The sequence below is a fragment of the Diorhabda sublineata genome, chromosome 4 (assembly GCF_026230105.1).
Source record: "Diorhabda sublineata isolate icDioSubl1.1 chromosome 4, icDioSubl1.1, whole genome shotgun sequence".
NCBI classification, from domain to species: domain Eukaryota; kingdom Metazoa; phylum Arthropoda; class Insecta; order Coleoptera; family Chrysomelidae; genus Diorhabda; species Diorhabda sublineata.
The window spans coordinates 35435993-35457352 of record NC_079477.1 but is presented as its reverse complement, the minus strand read 5'-3'; the positions used below and the strand labels follow the sequence as shown (position 1 = coordinate 35457352).

Sequence of the window (21360 nt, the reverse complement as noted above, 5' to 3'; positions counted from 1 at the left end):
TAGTAAAGTAAACCTAATCTAAACGAAGCTAAAGTAACTCTAAACTGACTTTAGTAAAGTAAAACTAAGCTAATCGAAGCTAAAGTAACTCTAACTTAACTTAAGTAAAGTAAACCTAATCCAAATGAAGCCAAAGAAACTCTAAACTGACTTCAGTAATGTAAAACTGAGCTAAACGAGGCTTAAGTAACTCTAAACTGACTTTAGTAAAGCTAATCGAAGCTAAAATAACTCTGACACAACTCAAGTAAAGTAAACCCAATCTAAACGAAGCTAAAGTAACTCTAACACAACTCAAGTAAAGTAAACCCAATCTAAACGAAGCTAAAGTAACTCTAACACAACTCAAGTAAAGTAAACCCAATCTAAACGAAGCTAAAGTAACTCTAACACAACTTAAGTAAAGTAAACATACGATAATCGAAGCTAAAGTAACTTCAACTTAACTTAAGTAAAGTAAACCTAATCTTAACGAACTTAAAGTAACTCTAATTTGACTTAATTGAAGTAAACCAAACCGAATCAACTCAACTCAATTGAAGCTAAAGTTAAGTGAACTTAACCTAATTGTAACTTAAGTGAATCTTATATAATTTAAGCTAATCTAATCGAAGCTAAATTAAATCTAATCTAACTTAAGTTGAAGTAAACCGAACCTATAATTGAAGCTAAATCTAATCTAATAGTGAATGATTCTCGACTGTTTTCTTACTAGAGGTCTTCTTCTTTTTCAACCAATCTCAATCTCTCAAAATCATCCCTTCAAAAATAAAATATTTCGTTTAATTCGTAAATGTAGCTAATAAAATCTAACCGGAAATCAACCCAACCGATTATTAAACCGGAAATACCAATTTTCGACATATTAGATTTAGATAAATGGATTCTACGATTTCGAAAACGCTTAATTGCGATTTTAAATCTGGTAAATACGTCCTGGGTTATCAAAATTTGGTATTTAACGATGATATTTTTTTTTTTTTGAAGAATTTCACGTCAATCAAAAGATTAATTTCAACTCGAAACGATCGGCGATTGTTATTGTGGACCGTTTTCGAAAATCCCCAAGTCGAAAAAATCATTATTTTTAGGAAAAAAAGACCCAACTCATACACAAAAAGATACCTGCCATACATCTATTGTAAATTTCGAGTGCCACCCCGCAGGGTCATTGTAAATACGACCATTTGACTCCATTATGCCGTTTGTGTTTTTCTTTTATGGACCACTTGATGTCCCAGAAGGCGCCTCGTACCTAAATTCTGAGAAAAGATCTAATTGACTATGCCGATGGTCTTTTGTTGAATGCTTTTCGAATTTACCGCCGAATTTTATATATAAAAAATATCAATTAACAAGTAAACAAATTTTTTTATATAACATCAATTCATCCCAGTTCGGTTCTGTGTTAATTAATTTAATACGTACTACAAATAACGTGAATCATTTTAAATAAAAATATTTATTGTTTAAATGCGTAGTTTTCAACTCAGGAAATGACTCATCTTATCCTACTGACCAGTGACCATTGTATATATATATGTATATATAATACATTACGTATATATATTAAAAAATAAATTTTTTAAGTCGCGACTCTGTAATACTTTAGCCACGCCCCCCGTATTTCAACTATTTAATTAGACACATACGATCGTCAACGTTGATGCAGATTTCTGTGTTACCGATACGCGTCCGTCGGTAAAAAAGATTCCAATACTGTCTATAGTTATTGTAGTTGTAATGGTGTCTGCATAATTAGACGTAATTAAAATAAGTAATTAATTAAAATAGTTTTTGATTATATATAATTGAATCAATAATATGAAAAATATCAATTAGTGGTAATTGAATGAATGTTTCTTGTTTCGCTTTTAACTTAAAATGTTGTGAGATTACGAGTGTCGTACGATTAATTGTGGATTCGTAAGGGAAATAAATCAGGATATAAAAAGAAACAACAGGTAAAATTTCTTAAATTTTATTTGATTTAAACACAGCCTAAAATAAAAAAAGTGTGTTAGTAGACATTTTTTTTTTAAATATATTAACAACAATAGAAAAATCCTATTATCAACATTTATAAGTTTTTTTAACAATTTAAATAAAATCACAGGGTAATAAATAATTTTTTTAAATAATTTAATAATTAACAATAATACGACTAGAATTATTTCACACGGTATATCAAATTTCAATTTTTTATACAAAATGGCGGAAATACGGAAAGGAGGATATAACTGTCATTTATTTATATATCGAGTTACAGGGGTATTACGAAATATATTATGATAAATAAAAGATATAGTGGAGAATAAAACAATATGTATCTTGTAAATACGAGGGCAACGTTATGAATTCGACTCTATGTTTATATTTAAAAAATATATTTTTACGAAAATTGTATTTCTATACAAAATGGCGGAAATAAGTACGTAAAATGAAAGATACAACTGTCATTTATATATAACGTGCTACGAGGGGTATTGCAAAATATATAGTGGAGAATAAAACAATATGTATCTTGTAAATACGAGGGTACTGTTATAAATTCAACTCTATTTTAAGATTTAAAAAAAAATATTTTTACGAAAATTGTATTTTTGTACAAAATGGCGGTAATGAGTACTGTCATTTATATATAATGTGCTACGAGGGGTATCGCGAAAGATATAGTAATGAAAAAATATATCATGAATATACGAGGGTATTGTTATAATTAAGACTTTTTTCTATATTCTTTTCGTTTCAAAAGAAAATATTTTTACGAATATATGCTACGGGGGATATTGCGAAAGATGTAATAACGAAACGAATGATTTCAAAAATTTTATACATCGAATAAATGAGATACGTTTCGAATAAAAATATTCCATCATCAATCGAAATCTAATGAGACGTAGTTTAATTGACATCTAACTTGAATATACGAGGGTATTTTTATAAATTTGATTCTTTTTCTCAAATTCTTTCAGATATTTGAAAATAATTATATAAAAATGTGCTACGGGGGTATTACGAAAGATATATTGACGAAAAAAAAAATAAACATATTTATGTCAAATATACGAGGGGATCGTTATAAATTCCAGTTTTTTCAAATTTCTATCGATTTGAAAGAAATATTTTCACTAAAATATTCTACGGGGGATATTGCGAAAGATGTAAAACCAAAACATAAATGAGATACGTTTCGTATAAAATGATTTCATCATCAACTAAAATCGAAATCTGATATAACATCATTTGTATATTGAATATACGAGGGTTGCGTTATAAATTCGATTCATTTTTTTAAATTCTTTTAGTTTTTCGAAATTATATATGGTATATACAGGGGGAATAGTTAATATTACGGTCTGTACCAAAAACAGATATGTATCTAAATGTTCAAATCACGTTTTTTTTATTTAAAAATTTCAATATATTTCGCGAATTTAAAATAAAACTGGCAACACTGGAAATAGATGGAAATTTTCAAAAAATTTAGAGAAAAAAATTCAAAAATATGTCAAATTGTGACGCGTTCGGAAATCTATCTTTCAAATCGTGTTAAGATTATGAAAAAATTCGTTGGCGTTGTTGCCAGTTTTTATAATTTGTCCGAAATAACTGGAAATTTATTTTTTTTGGAATATCCATGTATATACCGTGAAAAATGAAAATAAAATTTTTGATTCATAAGAAAACCCTATGGAAATTCATTTCTATGAAAATATAATTATATCTAACATTTAGACTCTTTTTTTTCTAAAAGAGGTGAACACATCTGTCAACAAATATCTCTTTGTTTATTTTTATTTTTATTATTATATGAAACGAAGCTTTTGCCAGCTAGATTATGAACGTTTTAGTAGTGGGATTGTGGCAAAATTAAACACCAAAGTGTACTAACTCTAATATATTTCCAGCTTGGATTCGAAAAATCGGAAATATATTAGAGTTAGTACACTTTGGTGTTTAATTTTGCCACAATCCCAATACTAAAACGTTCATAATCTAGCCGTCAAAAACTTTGTTCTAATTTTACGAGGTGTGGTCAAAATTTGGAAGATTTCGAAGTCATAAATCCATATCTTTAGAGAATATTTATATCGTTAACTGTCATATTTTGGACACATTCAAATCGTGTTTTAAAGAGAAATATGGAAAAGTGCTTCTAATATTTACACCGATATTGCCCACAAAAAGAGATTTTTTTAATGAAAATATCAATTTTTTATCATAATTTTGTAAATCAAACGTTAGTCTTGGGTCTAAATGATGAAAAACCTTCAAAATCTTCTTCCCAATTGAAAAACAATCTCACCTCGATCTATATATCTCGACTCACATTGTAATAAAACATTTTTTTCTATCATAATTTCGTTAATAACAAGTAATTTCCGGTTTAAACGATGAGAACAAGGTAGTTTCCGGTCTAAACGACAAAAAAACTTCTTACGAGTAAAAAACAATTTCAATCCGAGCTATATAACTCGACTGGCATTGTAATAAAACATTTTTTTATCATAATTTTGTCAATAAGACGCCAATTTTGAGTCTAAGGGATGAGAAAATGGAAAAATCTTGTGTCTAATCGAAAAACAACCTCACCTCGACATATATAACTCGACTGACATTGTTCTACAATACCATAATTTCTTAAATAACAAGTAATTTCCGGTTTAAACGATGAGAACAAGCTAGTTTCCGGTCTGAACGATGAAAAAACTTCTTACGAGTAAAAAACAATTTCACTCCGAGCTATATAACCCGACTGGCATTGTAATAAAACATTTTTTTATCATAATTTTGTCAATAAGACACCAATTTTGAGTCTAAAGGATGAGAAAATGGAAAAATCTTGTGTCTAATCGAAAATCAACCTCACCTCGACATATATAACTCGACTGACATTGTTCTACAATACCATAATTTCTTAAATAACAAGTAATTTCCGGTTTAAACGATGAGAACAAGCTAGTTTCCGGTCTGAACGATGAAAAAACTTCTTACGAGTAAAAAACAATTTCACTCCGAGCTATATAACCCGACTGGCATTGTAATAAAACATTTTTTTATCATAATTTTGTCAATAAGACACCAATTTTGAGTCTAAAGGATGAGAAAATGGAAAAATCTTGTGTCTAATCGAAAATCAACCTCACCTCGACATATATAACTCGACTGACATTGTTCTACAATACCATAATTTCTTAAATAACAAGTAATTTCCGGTTTAAACGATGAGAACAAGCTAGTTTCCGGTCTGAACGATGAAAAAACTTCTTACGAGTAAAAAACAATTTCACTCCGAGCTATATAACCCGACTGGCATTGTAATAAAACATTTTTTATCATAATTTTGTCAATAAGACACCAATTTTGAGTCTAAAGGATGAGAAAATGGAAAAATCTTGTGTCTAATCGAAAATCAACCTCACCTCGACATATATAACTCGACTGACATTGTTCTACAATACCATAATTTCTTAAATAACAAGTAATTTCCGGTCTAAACGGTGAAAAAACTTCTTACGAGTAAAAAACAATCTCACTCCGAGCTATATAACCCGACTGGCATTGTTCTCCGTACCCAATTCATCAATTCCTCCAAAAACAATCAACGAATTCCGTAAATGAAAGATAATGATATGAATATACGAGATAATTGGAAAGTAACTTATTTAGACGGAATAATCGATGCGAACAATCGATTTTCAATCGAAAACCGCAGTCCAACAAGTAAAAAAATTTATGATAAATTTATCGCATCTACTTTCCCTGTTCGTTTCCGATTTCGAACCGACAATCCTCGGCTGGCTGCCTTTGTGCGGCAATTCGTCCCCCGATCGATTCTTCCCTTTCCTTTTGATGTAATCCAAAATTCTTTCGGTTTCGACTTCGTTCAGTATCCCGCTGCGATCGGGACCTTTGACGCCATCTACCGTACGGCACAGAAACTCTTTTTTCGTCATCAGACCGTATCTGGAAAGGAGAAAATCGCGTCGAAAAAAACTAGAACGCGACGAAAAAAATCAAAACTCACCTAGGGGCGTACGCGAGATCCCTTAAAACGGCCGTTATATTAATTTTTTGGATTTCTAACGTTCTTCTTTTACATTCTTCGATGCACCACCTCATCACGACGCTGTAAACCAAAATTTCCGACGAAATTTGAAGGGTATCTCTCGTGGTTATGGCCAAAATGTCGACGTAAGTCAAATCTAGCATCTCCTTTTGTCTAAGTATGAAATCGGCGTTTCTGTCTATCTCTAGAAGGCAGTTGTTTCTCAAATTATCGATGAGATCTTGTACCCAGTCGTGGCTGCCTTCGTATTCTTCTTCTAATAGAGGCGGGGCCGATGGTTCCATGTCGTACGACGTTTCGAACTTCTTGCATTTCGATAAATGATGTAGAATTAGCAGTACGTTGGTTTTATCTAGATGTTTGTTGAGGTTTTCGATACATTGTTTGGCTAACGGTACGTTTTGGACTTTTACTGCCGTTGAAAATAAGTCTAGGGCTATTATGGGTTTGTCTATAGACAATGGATCAGCTTTCATCGAGCTAAAATATAAAAAAATAATTATTAATATAAATAGAATGTAGAAGACGAACCCAGATATATTTTAATGCGAAATAATTGATTACAAATATTAATAGAATGTAGAAGACGAACCCAGATATGTTTTAATACGAAATAATTGATTACAAATATTAATAGAATGTAGAAGACTAACCCAGATATGTTTTAATACGAAATAATTGATTACAAATATTAATAGAATGTAGAAGACGAACCCAGATATGTTTTAATACGAAATAATTGATTACAAATATTAATAGAATGTAGAAGACGAACCCAGATATGTTTTAATGCGAAATAATTGATTACAAATATTAATAGAATGTAGAAGACGAACCCAGATATATTTTAATACGAAATAATTGATTACAAATATTAATAGAATGTAGAAGACGAACCCAGATATGTTTTAATACGAAATAATTGATTACAAATATTAATAGAATGTAGAAGACGAACCCAGATATGTTTTAATACGAAATAATTGATTACAAATATTAATAGAATGTAGAAGACGAACCCAGATATGTTTTAATGCGAAATAATTGATTACAAATATTAATAGAATGTAGAAGACGAACCCAGATATATTTTAATGCGAAATAATTGATTACAAATATTAATAGAATGTAGAAGACGAACCCAGATATATTTTAATACGAAATAATTGATTACAAATATTAATAGAATGTAGAAGACGAACCCAGATATGTTTTAATACGAAATAATTGATTACAAACATTATTAGAATGTAGAAGACGAACCCAGATATCTTTTAATACGAAATAATTGATTACAAACATTAATAGAATGTAGAAGACGAACCCAGATATGTTTTAATACGAAATAATTGATTACAAATATTAATAGAATGTAGAAGACGAACCCAGATATGTTTTAATACGAAATAATTGATTACAAATATTAATAGAATGTAGAAGACGAACCCAGATATGTTTTAATACGAAATAATTGATTACAAATATTAATAGAATGTAGAAGACGAACCCAGATATATTTTAATGCGAAATAATTGATTACAAATATTAATAGAATGTAGAAGACGAACCCAGATATATTTTAATGCGAAATAATTGATTACAAATATTAATAGAATGTAGAAGACGAACCCAGATATATTTTAATACGAAATAATTGATTACAAATATTAATAGAATGTAGAAGACGAACCCAGATATATTTTAATACGAAATAATTGATTACAAATATTAATAGAATGTAGAAGACGAACCCAGATATGTTTTAATACGAAATAATTGATTACAAACATTATTAGAATGTAGAAGACGAACCCAGATATGTTTTAATACGAAATAATTGATTACAAACATTAATAGAATGTAGAAGACGAACCCAGATATGTTTTAATACGAAATAATTGATTACAAATATTAATAGAATGTAGAAGACGAACCCAGATATGTTTTAATACGAAATAATTGATTACAAACATTATTAGAATGTAGAAGACGAACCCAGATATGTTTTAATACGAAATAATTGATTACAAACATTAATAGAATGTAGAAGACGAACCCAGATATGTTTTAATACGAAATAATTGATTACAAATATTAATAGAATGTAGAAGACGAACCCAGATATGTTTTAATACGAAATAATTGATTACAAATATTAATAGAATGTAGAAGACGAACCCAGATATATTTTAATGCGAAATAATTGATTACAAATATTAATAGAATGTAGAAGACGAACCCAGATATATTTTAATGCGAAATAATTGATTACAAACATTATTAGAATGTAGAAGACGAACCCAGATATGTTTTAATACGAAATAATTGATTACAAACATTAATAGAATGTAGAAGACGAACCCAGATATGTTTTAATACGAAATAATTGATTACAAATATTAATAGAATGTAGAAGACGAACCCAGATATGTTTTAATACGAAATAATTGATTACAAACATTATTAGAATGTAGAAGACGAACCCAGATATGTTTTAATACGAAATAATTGATTAAAAATATTAATAGAATGTAGAAGACGAACCCAGATATATTTTAATGCGAAATAATTGATTACAAATATTAATAGAATGTAGAAGACGAACCCAGATATATTTTAATACGAAATAATTGATTACAAATATTAATAGAATGTAGAAGACGAACCCAGATATGTTTTAATACGAAATAATTGATTACAAACATTATTAGAATGTAGAAGACGAACCCAGATATGTTTTAATACGAAATAATTGATTACAAATATTAATAGAATGTAGAAGACGAACCCAGATATATTTTAATGCGAAATAATTGATTACAAATATTAATAGAATGTAGAAGACGAACCCAGATATGTTTTAATACGAAATAATTGATTACAAACATTATTAGAATGTAGAAGACGAACCCAGATATGTTTTAATACGAAATAATTGATTACAAACATTAATAGAATGTAGAAGACGAACCCAGATATGTTTTAATACGAAATAATTGATTACAAATATTAATAGAATGTAGAAGACGAACCCAGATATATTTTAATGCGAAATAATTGATTACAAATATTAATAGAATGTAGAAGACGAACCCAGATATATTTTAATACGAAATAATTGATTACAAATATTAATAGAATGTAGAAGACGAACCCAGATATGTTTTAATACGAAATAATTGATTACAAATATTAATAGAATGTAGAAGACGAACCCAGATATGTTTTAATACGAAATAATTGATTACAAACATTATTAGAATGTAGAAGACGAACCCAGATATGTTTTAATACGAAATAATTGATTACAAATATTAATAGAATGTAGAAGACGAACCCAGATATATTATAATGCGAAATAATTGATTACAAATATTAATAGAATGTAGAAGACGAACCCAGATATATTTTAATACGAAATAATTGATTACAAATATTAATAGAATGTAGAAGACGAACCCAGATATGTTTTAATACGAAATAATTGATTACAAACATTATTAGAATGTAGAAGACGAACCCAGATATGTTTTAATACGAAATAATTGATTACAAATATTAATAGAATGTAGAAGACGAACCCAGATATATTTTAATACGAAATAATTGATTACAAATATTAATAGAATGTAGAAGACGAACCCAGATATGTTTTAATACGAAATAATTGATTACAAACATTATTAGAATGTAGAAGACGAACCCAGATATATTTTAATACGAAATAATTGATTACAAATATTAATAGAATGTAGAAGACGAACCCAGATATGTTTTAATACGAAATAATTGATTACAAACATTATTAGAATGTAGAAGACGAACCCAGATATGTTTTAATACGAAATAATTGATTACAAATATTAATAGAATGTAGAAGACGAACCCAGATATATTTTAATACGAAATAATTGATTACAAATATTAATAGAATGTAGAAGACGAACCCAGATATGTTTTAATACGAAATAATTGATTACAAACATTATTAGAATGTAGAAGACGAACCCAGATATATTTTAATGCGAAATAATTGATTACAAATATTAATAGAATGTAGAAGACGAACCCAGATATATTTTAATGCGAAATAATTGATTACAAATATTAATAGAATGTAGAAGACGAACCCAGATATATTTTAATACGAAATAATTGATTACAAATATTAATAGAATGTAGAAGACGAACCCAGATATATTTTAATACGAAATAATTGATTACAAATATTAATAGAATGTAGAAGACGAACCCAGATATGTTTTAATACGAAATAATTGATTACAAACATTATTAGAATGTAGAAGACGAACCCAGATATGTTTTAATACGAAATAATTGATTACAAACATTAATAGAATGTAGAAGACGAACCCAGATATGTTTTAATACGAAATAATTGATTACAAATATTAATAGAATGTAGAAGACGAACCCAGATATGTTTTAATACGAAATAATTGATTACAAACATTATTAGAATGTAGAAGACGAACCCAGATATGTTTTAATACGAAATAATTGATTACAAACATTAATAGAATGTAGAAGACGAACCCAGATATGTTTTAATACGAAATAATTGATTACAAATATTAATAGAATGTAGAAGACGAACCCAGATATGTTTTAATACGAAATAATTGATTACAAATATTAATAGAATGTAGAAGACGAACCCAGATATATTTTAATGCGAAATAATTGATTACAAATATTAATAGAATGTAGAAGACGAACCCAGATATATTTTAATGCGAAATAATTGATTACAAACATTATTAGAATGTAGAAGACGAACCCAGATATGTTTTAATACGAAATAATTGATTACAAACATTAATAGAATGTAGAAGACGAACCCAGATATGTTTTAATACGAAATAATTGATTACAAATATTAATAGAATGTAGAAGACGAACCCAGATATGTTTTAATACGAAATAATTGATTACAAACATTATTAGAATGTAGAAGACGAACCCAGATATGTTTTAATACGAAATAATTGATTAAAAATATTAATAGAATGTAGAAGACGAACCCAGATATATTTTAATGCGAAATAATTGATTACAAATATTAATAGAATGTAGAAGACGAACCCAGATATATTTTAATACGAAATAATTGATTACAAATATTAATAGAATGTAGAAGACGAACCCAGATATGTTTTAATACGAAATAATTGATTACAAACATTATTAGAATGTAGAAGACGAACCCAGATATGTTTTAATACGAAATAATTGATTACAAATATTAATAGAATGTAGAAGACGAACCCAGATATATTTTAATGCGAAATAATTGATTACAAATATTAATAGAATGTAGAAGACGAACCCAGATATGTTTTAATACGAAATAATTGATTACAAACATTATTAGAATGTAGAAGACGAACCCAGATATGTTTTAATACGAAATAATTGATTACAAACATTAATAGAATGTAGAAAACGAACCCAGATATGTTTTAATACGAAATAATTGATTACAAATATTAATAGAATGTAGAAGACGAACCCAGATATATTTTAATGCGAAATAATTGATTACAAATATTAATAGAATGTAGAAGACGAACCCAGATATATTTTAATACGAAATAATTGATTACAAATATTAATAGAATGTAGAAGACGAACCCAGATATGTTTTAATACGAAATAATTGATTACAAATATTAATAGAATGTAGAAGACGAACCCAGATATGTTTTAATACGAAATAATTGATTACAAACATTATTAGAATGTAGAAGACGAACCCAGATATGTTTTAATACGAAATAATTGATTACAAATATTAATAGAATGTAGAAGACGAACCCAGATATATTATAATGCGAAATAATTGATTACAAATATTAATAGAATGTAGAAGACGAACCCAGATATATTTTAATACGAAATAATTGATTACAAATATTAATAGAATGTAGAAGACGAACCCAGATATGTTTTAATACGAAATAATTGATTACAAACATTATTAGAATGTAGAAGACGAACCCAGATATGTTTTAATACGAAATAATTGATTACAAATATTAATAGAATGTAGAAGACGAACCCAGATATATTTTAATACGAAATAATTGATTACAAATATTAATAGAATGTAGAAGACGAACCCAGATATGTTTTAATACGAAATAATTGATTACAAACATTATTAGAATGTAGAAGACGAACCCAGATATATTTTAATACGAAATAATTGATTACAAATATTAATAGAATGTAGAAGACGAACCCAGATATGTTTTAATACGAAATAATTGATTACAAACATTATTAGAATGTAGAAGACGAACCCAGATATGTTTTAATACGAAATAATTGATTACAAATATTAATAGAATGTAGAAGACGAACCCAGATATATTTTAATACGAAATAATTGATTACAAATATTAATAGAATGTAGAAGACGAACCCAGATATGTTTTAATACGAAATAATTGATTACAAACATTATTAGAATGTAGAAGACGAACCCAGATATATTTTAATACGAAATAATTGATTACAAATATTAATAGAATGTAGAAGACGAACCCAGATATGTTTTAATACGAAATAATTGATTACAAACATTATTAGAATGTAGAAGACGAACCCAGATATGTTTTAATACGAAATAATTGATTACAAACATTAATAGAATGTAGAAGACGAACTCAGACATGTTTTAATACGAAATAATTGATTACAAACATTATTAGAATGTAGAATACGAACCCAGCTATGTTTCTGTAAGCTTCTTGTAGTTTATTTTCGGTGTCGTCTATTTCGCTGGATGCTGTCGAGTCTAATATAGGTTTTGTTTCTTCGCAAGGTTTATCATCTACTTTCAGTACCATTTTATGGTAATCTGGAAACATAAATTTTCATATCTTTGGGTTATTTATCAAAATATCGATTTCCTCTTCGTTTATTGAAGGAATGTTACGAAAATGTCAATGAGGATACGAATTTTTGTATTAGGTTCATAAAATGAAGTATTTTCAGATTCCATGAAAAAAACTGAAAAAAAAATTATACGAGGGTCGTAAAAAATGTAAATTCTCGATATAAAGATTATTCAAATTTCCTTTTTAGCTTTTCCATTGCTTTTTTCTATCAATATAGATATAATATGATAGAATTATGTATAAAATGAAGTATTTTAGGTTCCATGGAAAAAAACTCCAAATAAACCGTACGAGGGTCAGAAAAAATGTAATTTCTCGATGTAAAGTATGTTCAAATTTTCTTTTCAGTTTTTCTATTGCTATTTCTTCACCGATATGAATCAAAACTGTCAGAATTATGTATAAAATGAAGTATTTTAGGTTCCTTGATAAAAACTGCAAAAAAAAATCATACGAGGGTTAGAAAAAATGTAATTTCTCGATGTAAAGAATGTTCAAATTTTCTTTTCAGTTTTTCTATTGCTATTCCTTCACCGATATGAACCAAAACTGTCAGAATTATGTATAAAATGAAGTATTTTAGGTTCCTTGATAAAAACTGCAAAAAAAAAATCATACGAGGGTTAGAAAAAATGTAATTTCTCGATGTAAAGAATGTTCAAATTTTCTTTTCAGTTTTTCTATTGCTATTCCTTCACCGATATGAACCAAAACTGTCAGAATTATGTATAAAATGAAGTATTTTAGGTTCCATGGAAAAAAACTCCAAATAAACCGTACGAGGGTCAGAAAAAATGTAATTTCTCGATGTAAAGTATGTTCAAATTTTCTTTTCAGTTTTTCTATTGCTATTTCTTCACCGATATGAATCAAAACTGTCAGAATTATGTATAAAATGAAGTATTTTAGGTTCCTTGATAAAAACTGCAAAAAAAAATCATACGAGGGTTAGAAAAAATGTAATTTCTCGATGTAAAGAATGTTCAAATTTTCTTTTCAGTTTTTCTATTGCTATTCCTTCACCGATATGAACCAAAACTGTCAGAATTATGTATAAAATGAAGTATTTTAGGTTCCATGGAAAAAAACTCCAAATAAACCGTACGAGGGTCAGAAAAAATGTAATTTCTCGATGTAAAGTATGTTCAAATTTTCTTTTCAGTTTTTCTATTGCTATTTCTTCACCGATATGAATCAAAACTGTCAGAATTATGTTTAAAATGAAGTATTTTAGGTTCCTTGATAAAAACTGCAAAAAAAATCATACGAGGGCTAGAAAAAATGTAATTTCTCGATGTAAAGAATGTTCAAATTTTCTTTTCAGTTTTTCTATTGCTTTTTTTTTATCAATATAGATATAAAATGACAGAATTATAAATAAAATGAAGTATTTTTAGTATACATGGAATAGTAACAAAAAATTATACGAGGGATAGAAAAAATGATAAATATCTATTCAAAAATCTTACGACTTTTTACTTCTTTTCAATTTTTGGTCGATTAATTGTTGAAATTTCATAAAACAATTACTAGAATGATAAATTCACGGACCTATAAACTTATACGAGGGTAACAAAAATCATCAATTCCGAAAATTTTCGAACTTTCTCTACACTTTCACATTTCGTTGAAAAATACAACGAAAAACAGATTGAAATCACGCAATTTTCAAAATTAATATACAGAGTGAACTCACCAACATACCACACTCCATTATTATCACTTCTAATTGTCACATATCACATTCAAACAAGTTTTTAAAAAAGAAAACATCCAATTTATTACACAGTAGTGGCTTACGTACCTAATAAACACGTTTAAGTAAATATTATCAGTAATAATTAACCTATTTTATCAATATTTACCCAAAACCACTAACGTACTAACGAATTTTATCAAACCAATACTAGATAACACGAAATAAATGTATAAAATCGATATTTGTTATCAAAATTCTAAATGCTGCTGCGTCCGAATCGCGTTTAACGCTGTATCTGTCCAATATTTCGTTCGCCCCTCGTAATTGTGCTGTATATAAACAGCGATAACCGCCAAAGGTATAGTAAACAAAAGTAATTAGTTCGAAAGTAATTAAAAATAAAGTGTGGGTAATTAAAACTAAGGATGGATCTGTTTTATCGTTACCAAAAAAAAAAAATGCGTAAATATTTGCGGTTGGATTAGCGACTGGGTTTTAATTTGCTAATTGGACTTAATGAATAAGGCGAATAGATAAAAAAATTTTCACTCGCAAGCGGACGGTGTTGATGACTAAGTGCTAAAAATTTTAATTTTTTCGAAAATGGAGACTAAAAATTTAGTCGTGCTGATTGCGACAAAAACGGTTGTCATTTTATTATGATTGAATTGTTTTTTTCTTTAAATTGAATAATAGAATGAAAATAATGAGGTTTCTAACCTAAAAATTGTCGTATTTTGACGGGTAACAGATCTACTGTTCCAAAAACTGAAAAATCAAATGTTTTCAATGAAATATGGTTTCACCCCTGTATAATAGGATCGATTCTGTTTTTTTTTCTCCTCTTTTTTGAAGTAAATGTAGTAAATGAAAACATTTTGTGAACTGAAACAGTTTTTAACTATTATCTTAAAATCGAATTTTCTGAAAACGAATATTTTGTTTACAAAAAATGGTATCCACCTTGTATATTTTGAGAGAATTTGTTATTTCCGATCTCTTTTTGAGGAAAATACAGAAAAATTGGGCATTTTTTGGTCTGAAACAATTTTTAACGGTTGCACATATTTCTACAAATTGAATTTTTGAAAACAAAGATTTTGTTTACAAAAAATGGTATCCCCCTTGTATATTACGAACGAATCTATGATTTCTGATATATTTATATAAAGCAGACAAAAAAATCACGTGCTTTTGAACCAGGAACAGTTTTTTTAAGCCGAGAATAAACAATCAAAATTTTTTATTTTTTTTTCGAATTTGAAACTATCGCATCGCTTCATGCAAGTCCCCACTTCGGGATGAACTAGATCGTGAAATATTCGAAAGGTATGCGGATCACGACTAATTTTAGTTGTTGTTCCAGTGAAAATATTCGATATGTAAACAATGTTGCCGCTTTTTATAGCTTCGTGTACATTTTTTCGAGTTCAAGCGAACCGAAATCTCAAAAATCCATTAAACGATTTAAAATTTTAAGTAACATAAACAATTTTATATTAAAAACACTATTTCGAAACTAAAATTTAATAAAAATCAATCGCAATTTGTTAATAGTGGTATTACTATAAAATATAATACGAGGTTAGTACAAAAAGTTGTGTAATTTATTTGTGATATTAAAACAAAGAAAAAAAAGGATTTTTTCATATTTTTGAACACTACGTAACTCAATATTGAGAAAAAATAACTTGAAATATGTTATTAGTGCTTTTTCTATAATCTATGATACGAGGTTAGTGCAAAAAGTTCGCTTTTTTATTAATGATATTAAAACAAACAAAAAAAATTAATTTATTCATATTTTTGACTACTACGTAACTTAATATTAAGAAAAAATCACTTGAAATATGTTATTAATGCTTTTACTATAATCTATCATACGAGGTTAGTGCAAAAAGTTCGCTTTTTTGTAAATAATATTAAAACAAAGAAAACAAAATGGATTTTTTCATATTTTTGACCACTACGTAACTTAATATTAAGAGAAAATCACTTGAAATATGTTATTAGTGCTTTTACTATAATCTATGATACGAGGTTAGTGCAAAAAGTTCGCTTTTTTGTAAATAATATTAAAACAAACAAAAAAAATTAATTTTTTCATATTTTTGACCACTACGTAACTGAATATTAAGAAAAAATCACTTGAAATATGTTATTAGTGCTTTTACTATAATCTATGAGACGAGGTTAGTGCAAAAAGTTCACTTTTTTGTAAATAATATTAAAACAAACAAAAAAAATTAATTTTTTCATATTTTTGACCACTACGTAACTGAATATTAAGAAAAAATCACTTGAAATATGTTATTAGTGCTTTTACTATAATCTATGAGACGAGGTTAGTGCAAAAAGTTCGCTTTTTTATTAATGATATTAAAACAAAAAAAAAAATTAATTTTTTCATATTTTTGACCACTACATAACTTAATATTAAGAAAAAATCACTTGAAATATGTTATTAGTGCTTTTACTATAATCTATGATACGAGGTTAGTGCAAAAAGTTCGCTTTTTTGTAAATAATATTAAAACAAAGAAAACAAAATGGATTTTTTCATATTTTTGACCACTACGTAACTTAATATTAAGAGAAAATCACTTGAAATATGTTATTAGTGCTTTTACTATAATCTATGATACGAGGTTAATGCAAAAAGTTCGCTTTTTTATTAATGATATTAAAACAAACAAAAAAAATTAATTTCTTCATATTTTTGACCACTACGTAACTTAATATTAAGAAAAAATCACTTGAAATATGTTATTAGTGCTTTTACTATAATCTATGATACGAGGTTAGTGCAAAAAGTTCGCTTTTTTATTAATGATATTAAAACAAAAAAAAAATTAATTTTTTCATATTTTGGACCACTACATAACTTAATATTAAGAAAAAATCACTTGAAATATGTTATTAGTGCTTTTACTATAATCTATGATACGAGGTTAGTGCAAAAAGTTCGCTTTTTTGTAAATAATATTAAAACAAAGAAAACAAAATGGATTTTTTCATATTTTTGACCACTACGTAACTTAATATTAAGAGAAAATCACTTGAAATATGTTATTAGTGCTTTTACTATAATCTATGATACGAGGTTAATGCAAAAAGTTCGCTTTTTTATTAATGATATTAAAACAAACAAAAAAAATTAATTTCTTCATATTTTTGACCACTACGTAACTTAATATTAAGAAAAAATCACTTGAAATATGTTATTAGTGCTTTTACTATAATCTATGATACGAGGTTAGTGCAAAAAGTTCGCTTTTTTGTAAATAATATTAAAACAAAGAAAACAAAAAAAATTAATTTTTTCATATTTTTGACCACTACGTAACTTAATATTAAGAAAAAATCACTTGAAATATGTTATTAGTGCTTTTACTATAATCTACGATACGAGGTTAATGCAAAAAGTTCGCTTTTTTATTAATGAAATTAAAACAAACAAAAAAAATTAATTTCTTCATATTTTTGACCACTACGTAACTGAATATTGAGAAAAAATCACTTGAAATATGTTATTAGTGCTTTTACTATAATCTATGATACGAGGTTAGTGCAAAAAGTTCGCTTTTTTGTAAATAATATTAAAACAAAGAAAACAAAATGGATTTTTTCATATTTTTGACCACTACGTAACTGAATATTGAGAAAAAATCACTTGAAATATGTTATTAGTGCTTTTACTATAATCTATGATACGAGGTTAGTGCAAAAAGTTCGCTTTTTTATTAATGATATTAAAACAAACAAAAAAAATTAATTTCTTCATATTTTTGACCACTACGTAACTTAATATTAAGAAAAAATCACTTGAAATATGTTATTAGTGCTTTTCCTATAATCTATGATACGAGGTTAGTGCAAAAAGTTCGCTTTTTTGTAAATAATATTAAAACAAAGAAAACGAAATGGATTTTTTCATATTTTTGACCACTACGTAAATTAATATTAAGAAAAAATCACTTGAAATATGTTATTAGTGCTTTTCCTATAATCTATGATACGAGGTTAGTGCACAAAGTTAGCTTTTTTGTAAATAATATTAAAACAAAGAAAACAAAATGGATTTTTTCATATTTTTGACCACTACGTAACTTAATATTAAGAAAAACTTCAGTTGCATTATGTTAATAGTAGTAAATATATAACAATATATACGGGGTGGATACGAAAAGTTATATATTCGATTATATATAAATTATTTATTAAAATAAAGTGAAAAAATATTTTTTTCGTGTTTTTAGAAGCTTTATAACTGAAAAGCAATTTATAGAATATATTATACAGGGTGATACGTTTGTCTAACGCAAATAATTCGACGTTTTTTCCTAATTATTACGAAAAAATTTTCTATTATAACATTTTGACGTTCTCCAATTAAAAAAATCGGTTGAATTAAATACATTCCCCATATAAAAAGCTCGTTCCCAATAATTTTAATTTAAAAAAACAACCCTCCAACAAAGAATTGATTGATCAACAAAATCGAACCTATATTTACCGGGATCCGAATCATATTCAGACGGATTTTTCTTCGTAAAAACAACTAACCTTTCGATTTAAATGATCCTGGAAACGAACACACCAAAAATAAACAAATATAAAAATCACCAGCCCGGTTTACCAGGTTAACTGACCCATCCCGAAGCCCGACTAAACTCAATTCCGGAAGGTCCCAGTACGCGCGTCGACGCGAAACCTCCTCGACGACGCAAACTCCGCGATCTAAAGCGAACCTGGTAAATATAAATTTTCTAGCAGCAGGACAGTTTTCCCTTAAAACCTTCAGATTACTTTACGTTAGGTCATTTTTCCGATCGATATCGCTACTACGAACTTTGTTTTCTACGAAAAAAAATATACGAGACTTGCTCGATAAGTTTTCGAACTAAAAAGAATCGAAACATTTTTTCCCTCGTATAAATATAACGTCTATTTCTTCTAGATCCCCCGTATATAATGAACTAGAAAGAATCAAATAAATTTCCAGGAGATAAGAGTTCAAATCTCCTAATAAATGGACGTTCTGTATAACAAAACGGTAATTTCTCCTATACCCCCCGTATATAATGAACTGACTTCAGAAACAAATTAATTTCCACATAAATCCAGTTTATTCACTATAATATATACAGGGTGAATCAAGTTTAATGTAATTGTACATATTTTGAAACTATTACGGTCATTCTAGTTAAAAACTCAGATATTAGAGTCGAATTACGATCTTAAAGTCTCGCAAGAGTCATTGGGAGCTCAGAAACGGTCATTCTTATGAAAAACTCAGATATTAGAGTCCAATTATGATCTTAAAGTCTCTCAAGAGTCATGGGGAGCTCAGAAACGGTCATTCTTATGAAAAACTCAGATATTAGAGTCGAATTATGATCTTAAAGTCTCTCAAGAGTCATGGGGAGCTCAGAAACGGTCATTCTTACGAAAAACTCAGATATTAGAGTCGAATTATGATCTTAAAGTCTCTGAAGAGTCATGGGGAGCTCAGAAACGGTCATTCTTATGAAAAACTCAGATATTAGAGTCGAATTATGATCTTAAAGTATCTCAAGAGTCATGGGGAGCTCAGAAACGGTCATTCTTATGAAAAACTCAGATATTAGAGTCGAATTATGATCTTAAAGTCTCTCAAGAGTCATGAGGAGCTCAGAAACGGTCATTCTTACGAAAAACTCAGATATTAGAGTCGAATTATGATCTTAAAGTCTCTGAAGAGTCATGGGGAGCTCAGAAACGGTCATTCTTATGAAAAACTCAGATATTAGAGTCGAATTATGATCTTAAAGTCTCGCAAGAGTCATTGGGAGCTCAGAAACGGTCATTCTTATGAAAAACTCAGATATTAGAGTCGAATTATGATCTTAAAGTCTCTCAAGAGTCATGGGGAGCTCAGAAACGGTCATTCTTACGAAAAACTCAGATATTAGAGTCGAATTATGATCTTAAAGTCTCGCAAGAGTCATGGGGAGCTCAGAAACGGTCATTCTTACGAAAAACTCAGATATTAGAGTCGAATTATGATCTTAAAGTCTCGCAAGAGTCATGGGGAGCTCAGAAACGGTCATTCTTATGAAAAACTCAGATATTAGAGTCGAATTATGATCTTAAAGTATCTCAAGAGTCATTGAGAGCTCAGAAACGGTCATTCTTATGAAAAACTCAGATATTAGAGTCGAAGTATGATCTTAAAGTCTCTCAAGAGTCATGGGGAGCTCAGAAACGGTCATTCTTATGAAAAACTCAGATATTAGAGTCGAATTATGATCTTAAAGTATCTCAAGAGTCATGGGGAGCTCAGAAACGGTCATTCTTATGAAAAACTCAGATATTAGAGTCGAATTATGATCTTAAAGTCTCTCAAGAGTCATGGGGAGCTCAGAAACGGTCATTCTTATGAAAAACTCAGATATTAGAGTCGAATTATGATCTTAAAGTATCTCAAGAGTCATGGGGAGCTCAGAAACGGTCATTCTTATGAAAAACTCAGATATTAGAGTCGAATTATGATCTTAAAGTCTCTCATGAGTCATGGGGAGCTCAGAAACGGTCATTCTTACGAAAAACTCAGATATTAGAGTCGAATTATGATCTTAAAGTATCTCAAGAGTCATGGGGAGCTCAGAAACGGTCATTCT

At 28.1% G+C, this 21360-nt stretch overlaps 1 protein-coding gene across 2 annotated transcripts; it reads right to left on the bottom strand.

Annotated features, from left to right (window-relative positions):
- Positions 1 to 1965: 1965 nt before the first annotated feature.
- Positions 1966 to 19787, bottom strand: LOC130443474 (uncharacterized). 2 transcript variants are annotated; one of them, XM_056778128.1, is made up of 4 exons: positions 19265 to 19787; positions 12827 to 12959; positions 6032 to 6553; positions 1966 to 5970 (listed from the first exon to the last, which is right to left on the bottom strand). In XM_056778128.1, the coding sequence occupies exons 2-4, from the start codon at positions 12946 to 12948 to the stop codon at positions 5703 to 5705; spliced, it is 912 nt and encodes a 303-aa protein (XP_056634106.1). In that variant the 5' UTR covers positions 12949 to 12959; positions 19265 to 19787; the 3' UTR covers positions 1966 to 5702. The 2 variants fall into 2 exon arrangements, with proteins under 2 accessions (XP_056634106.1, XP_056634107.1); XM_056778129.1 differs by lacking the exon at positions 19265 to 19787 and adding an exon at positions 14696 to 14826 and having other exon boundaries at positions 4516 to 5970.
- Positions 19788 to 21360: the final 1573 nt, after the last annotated feature.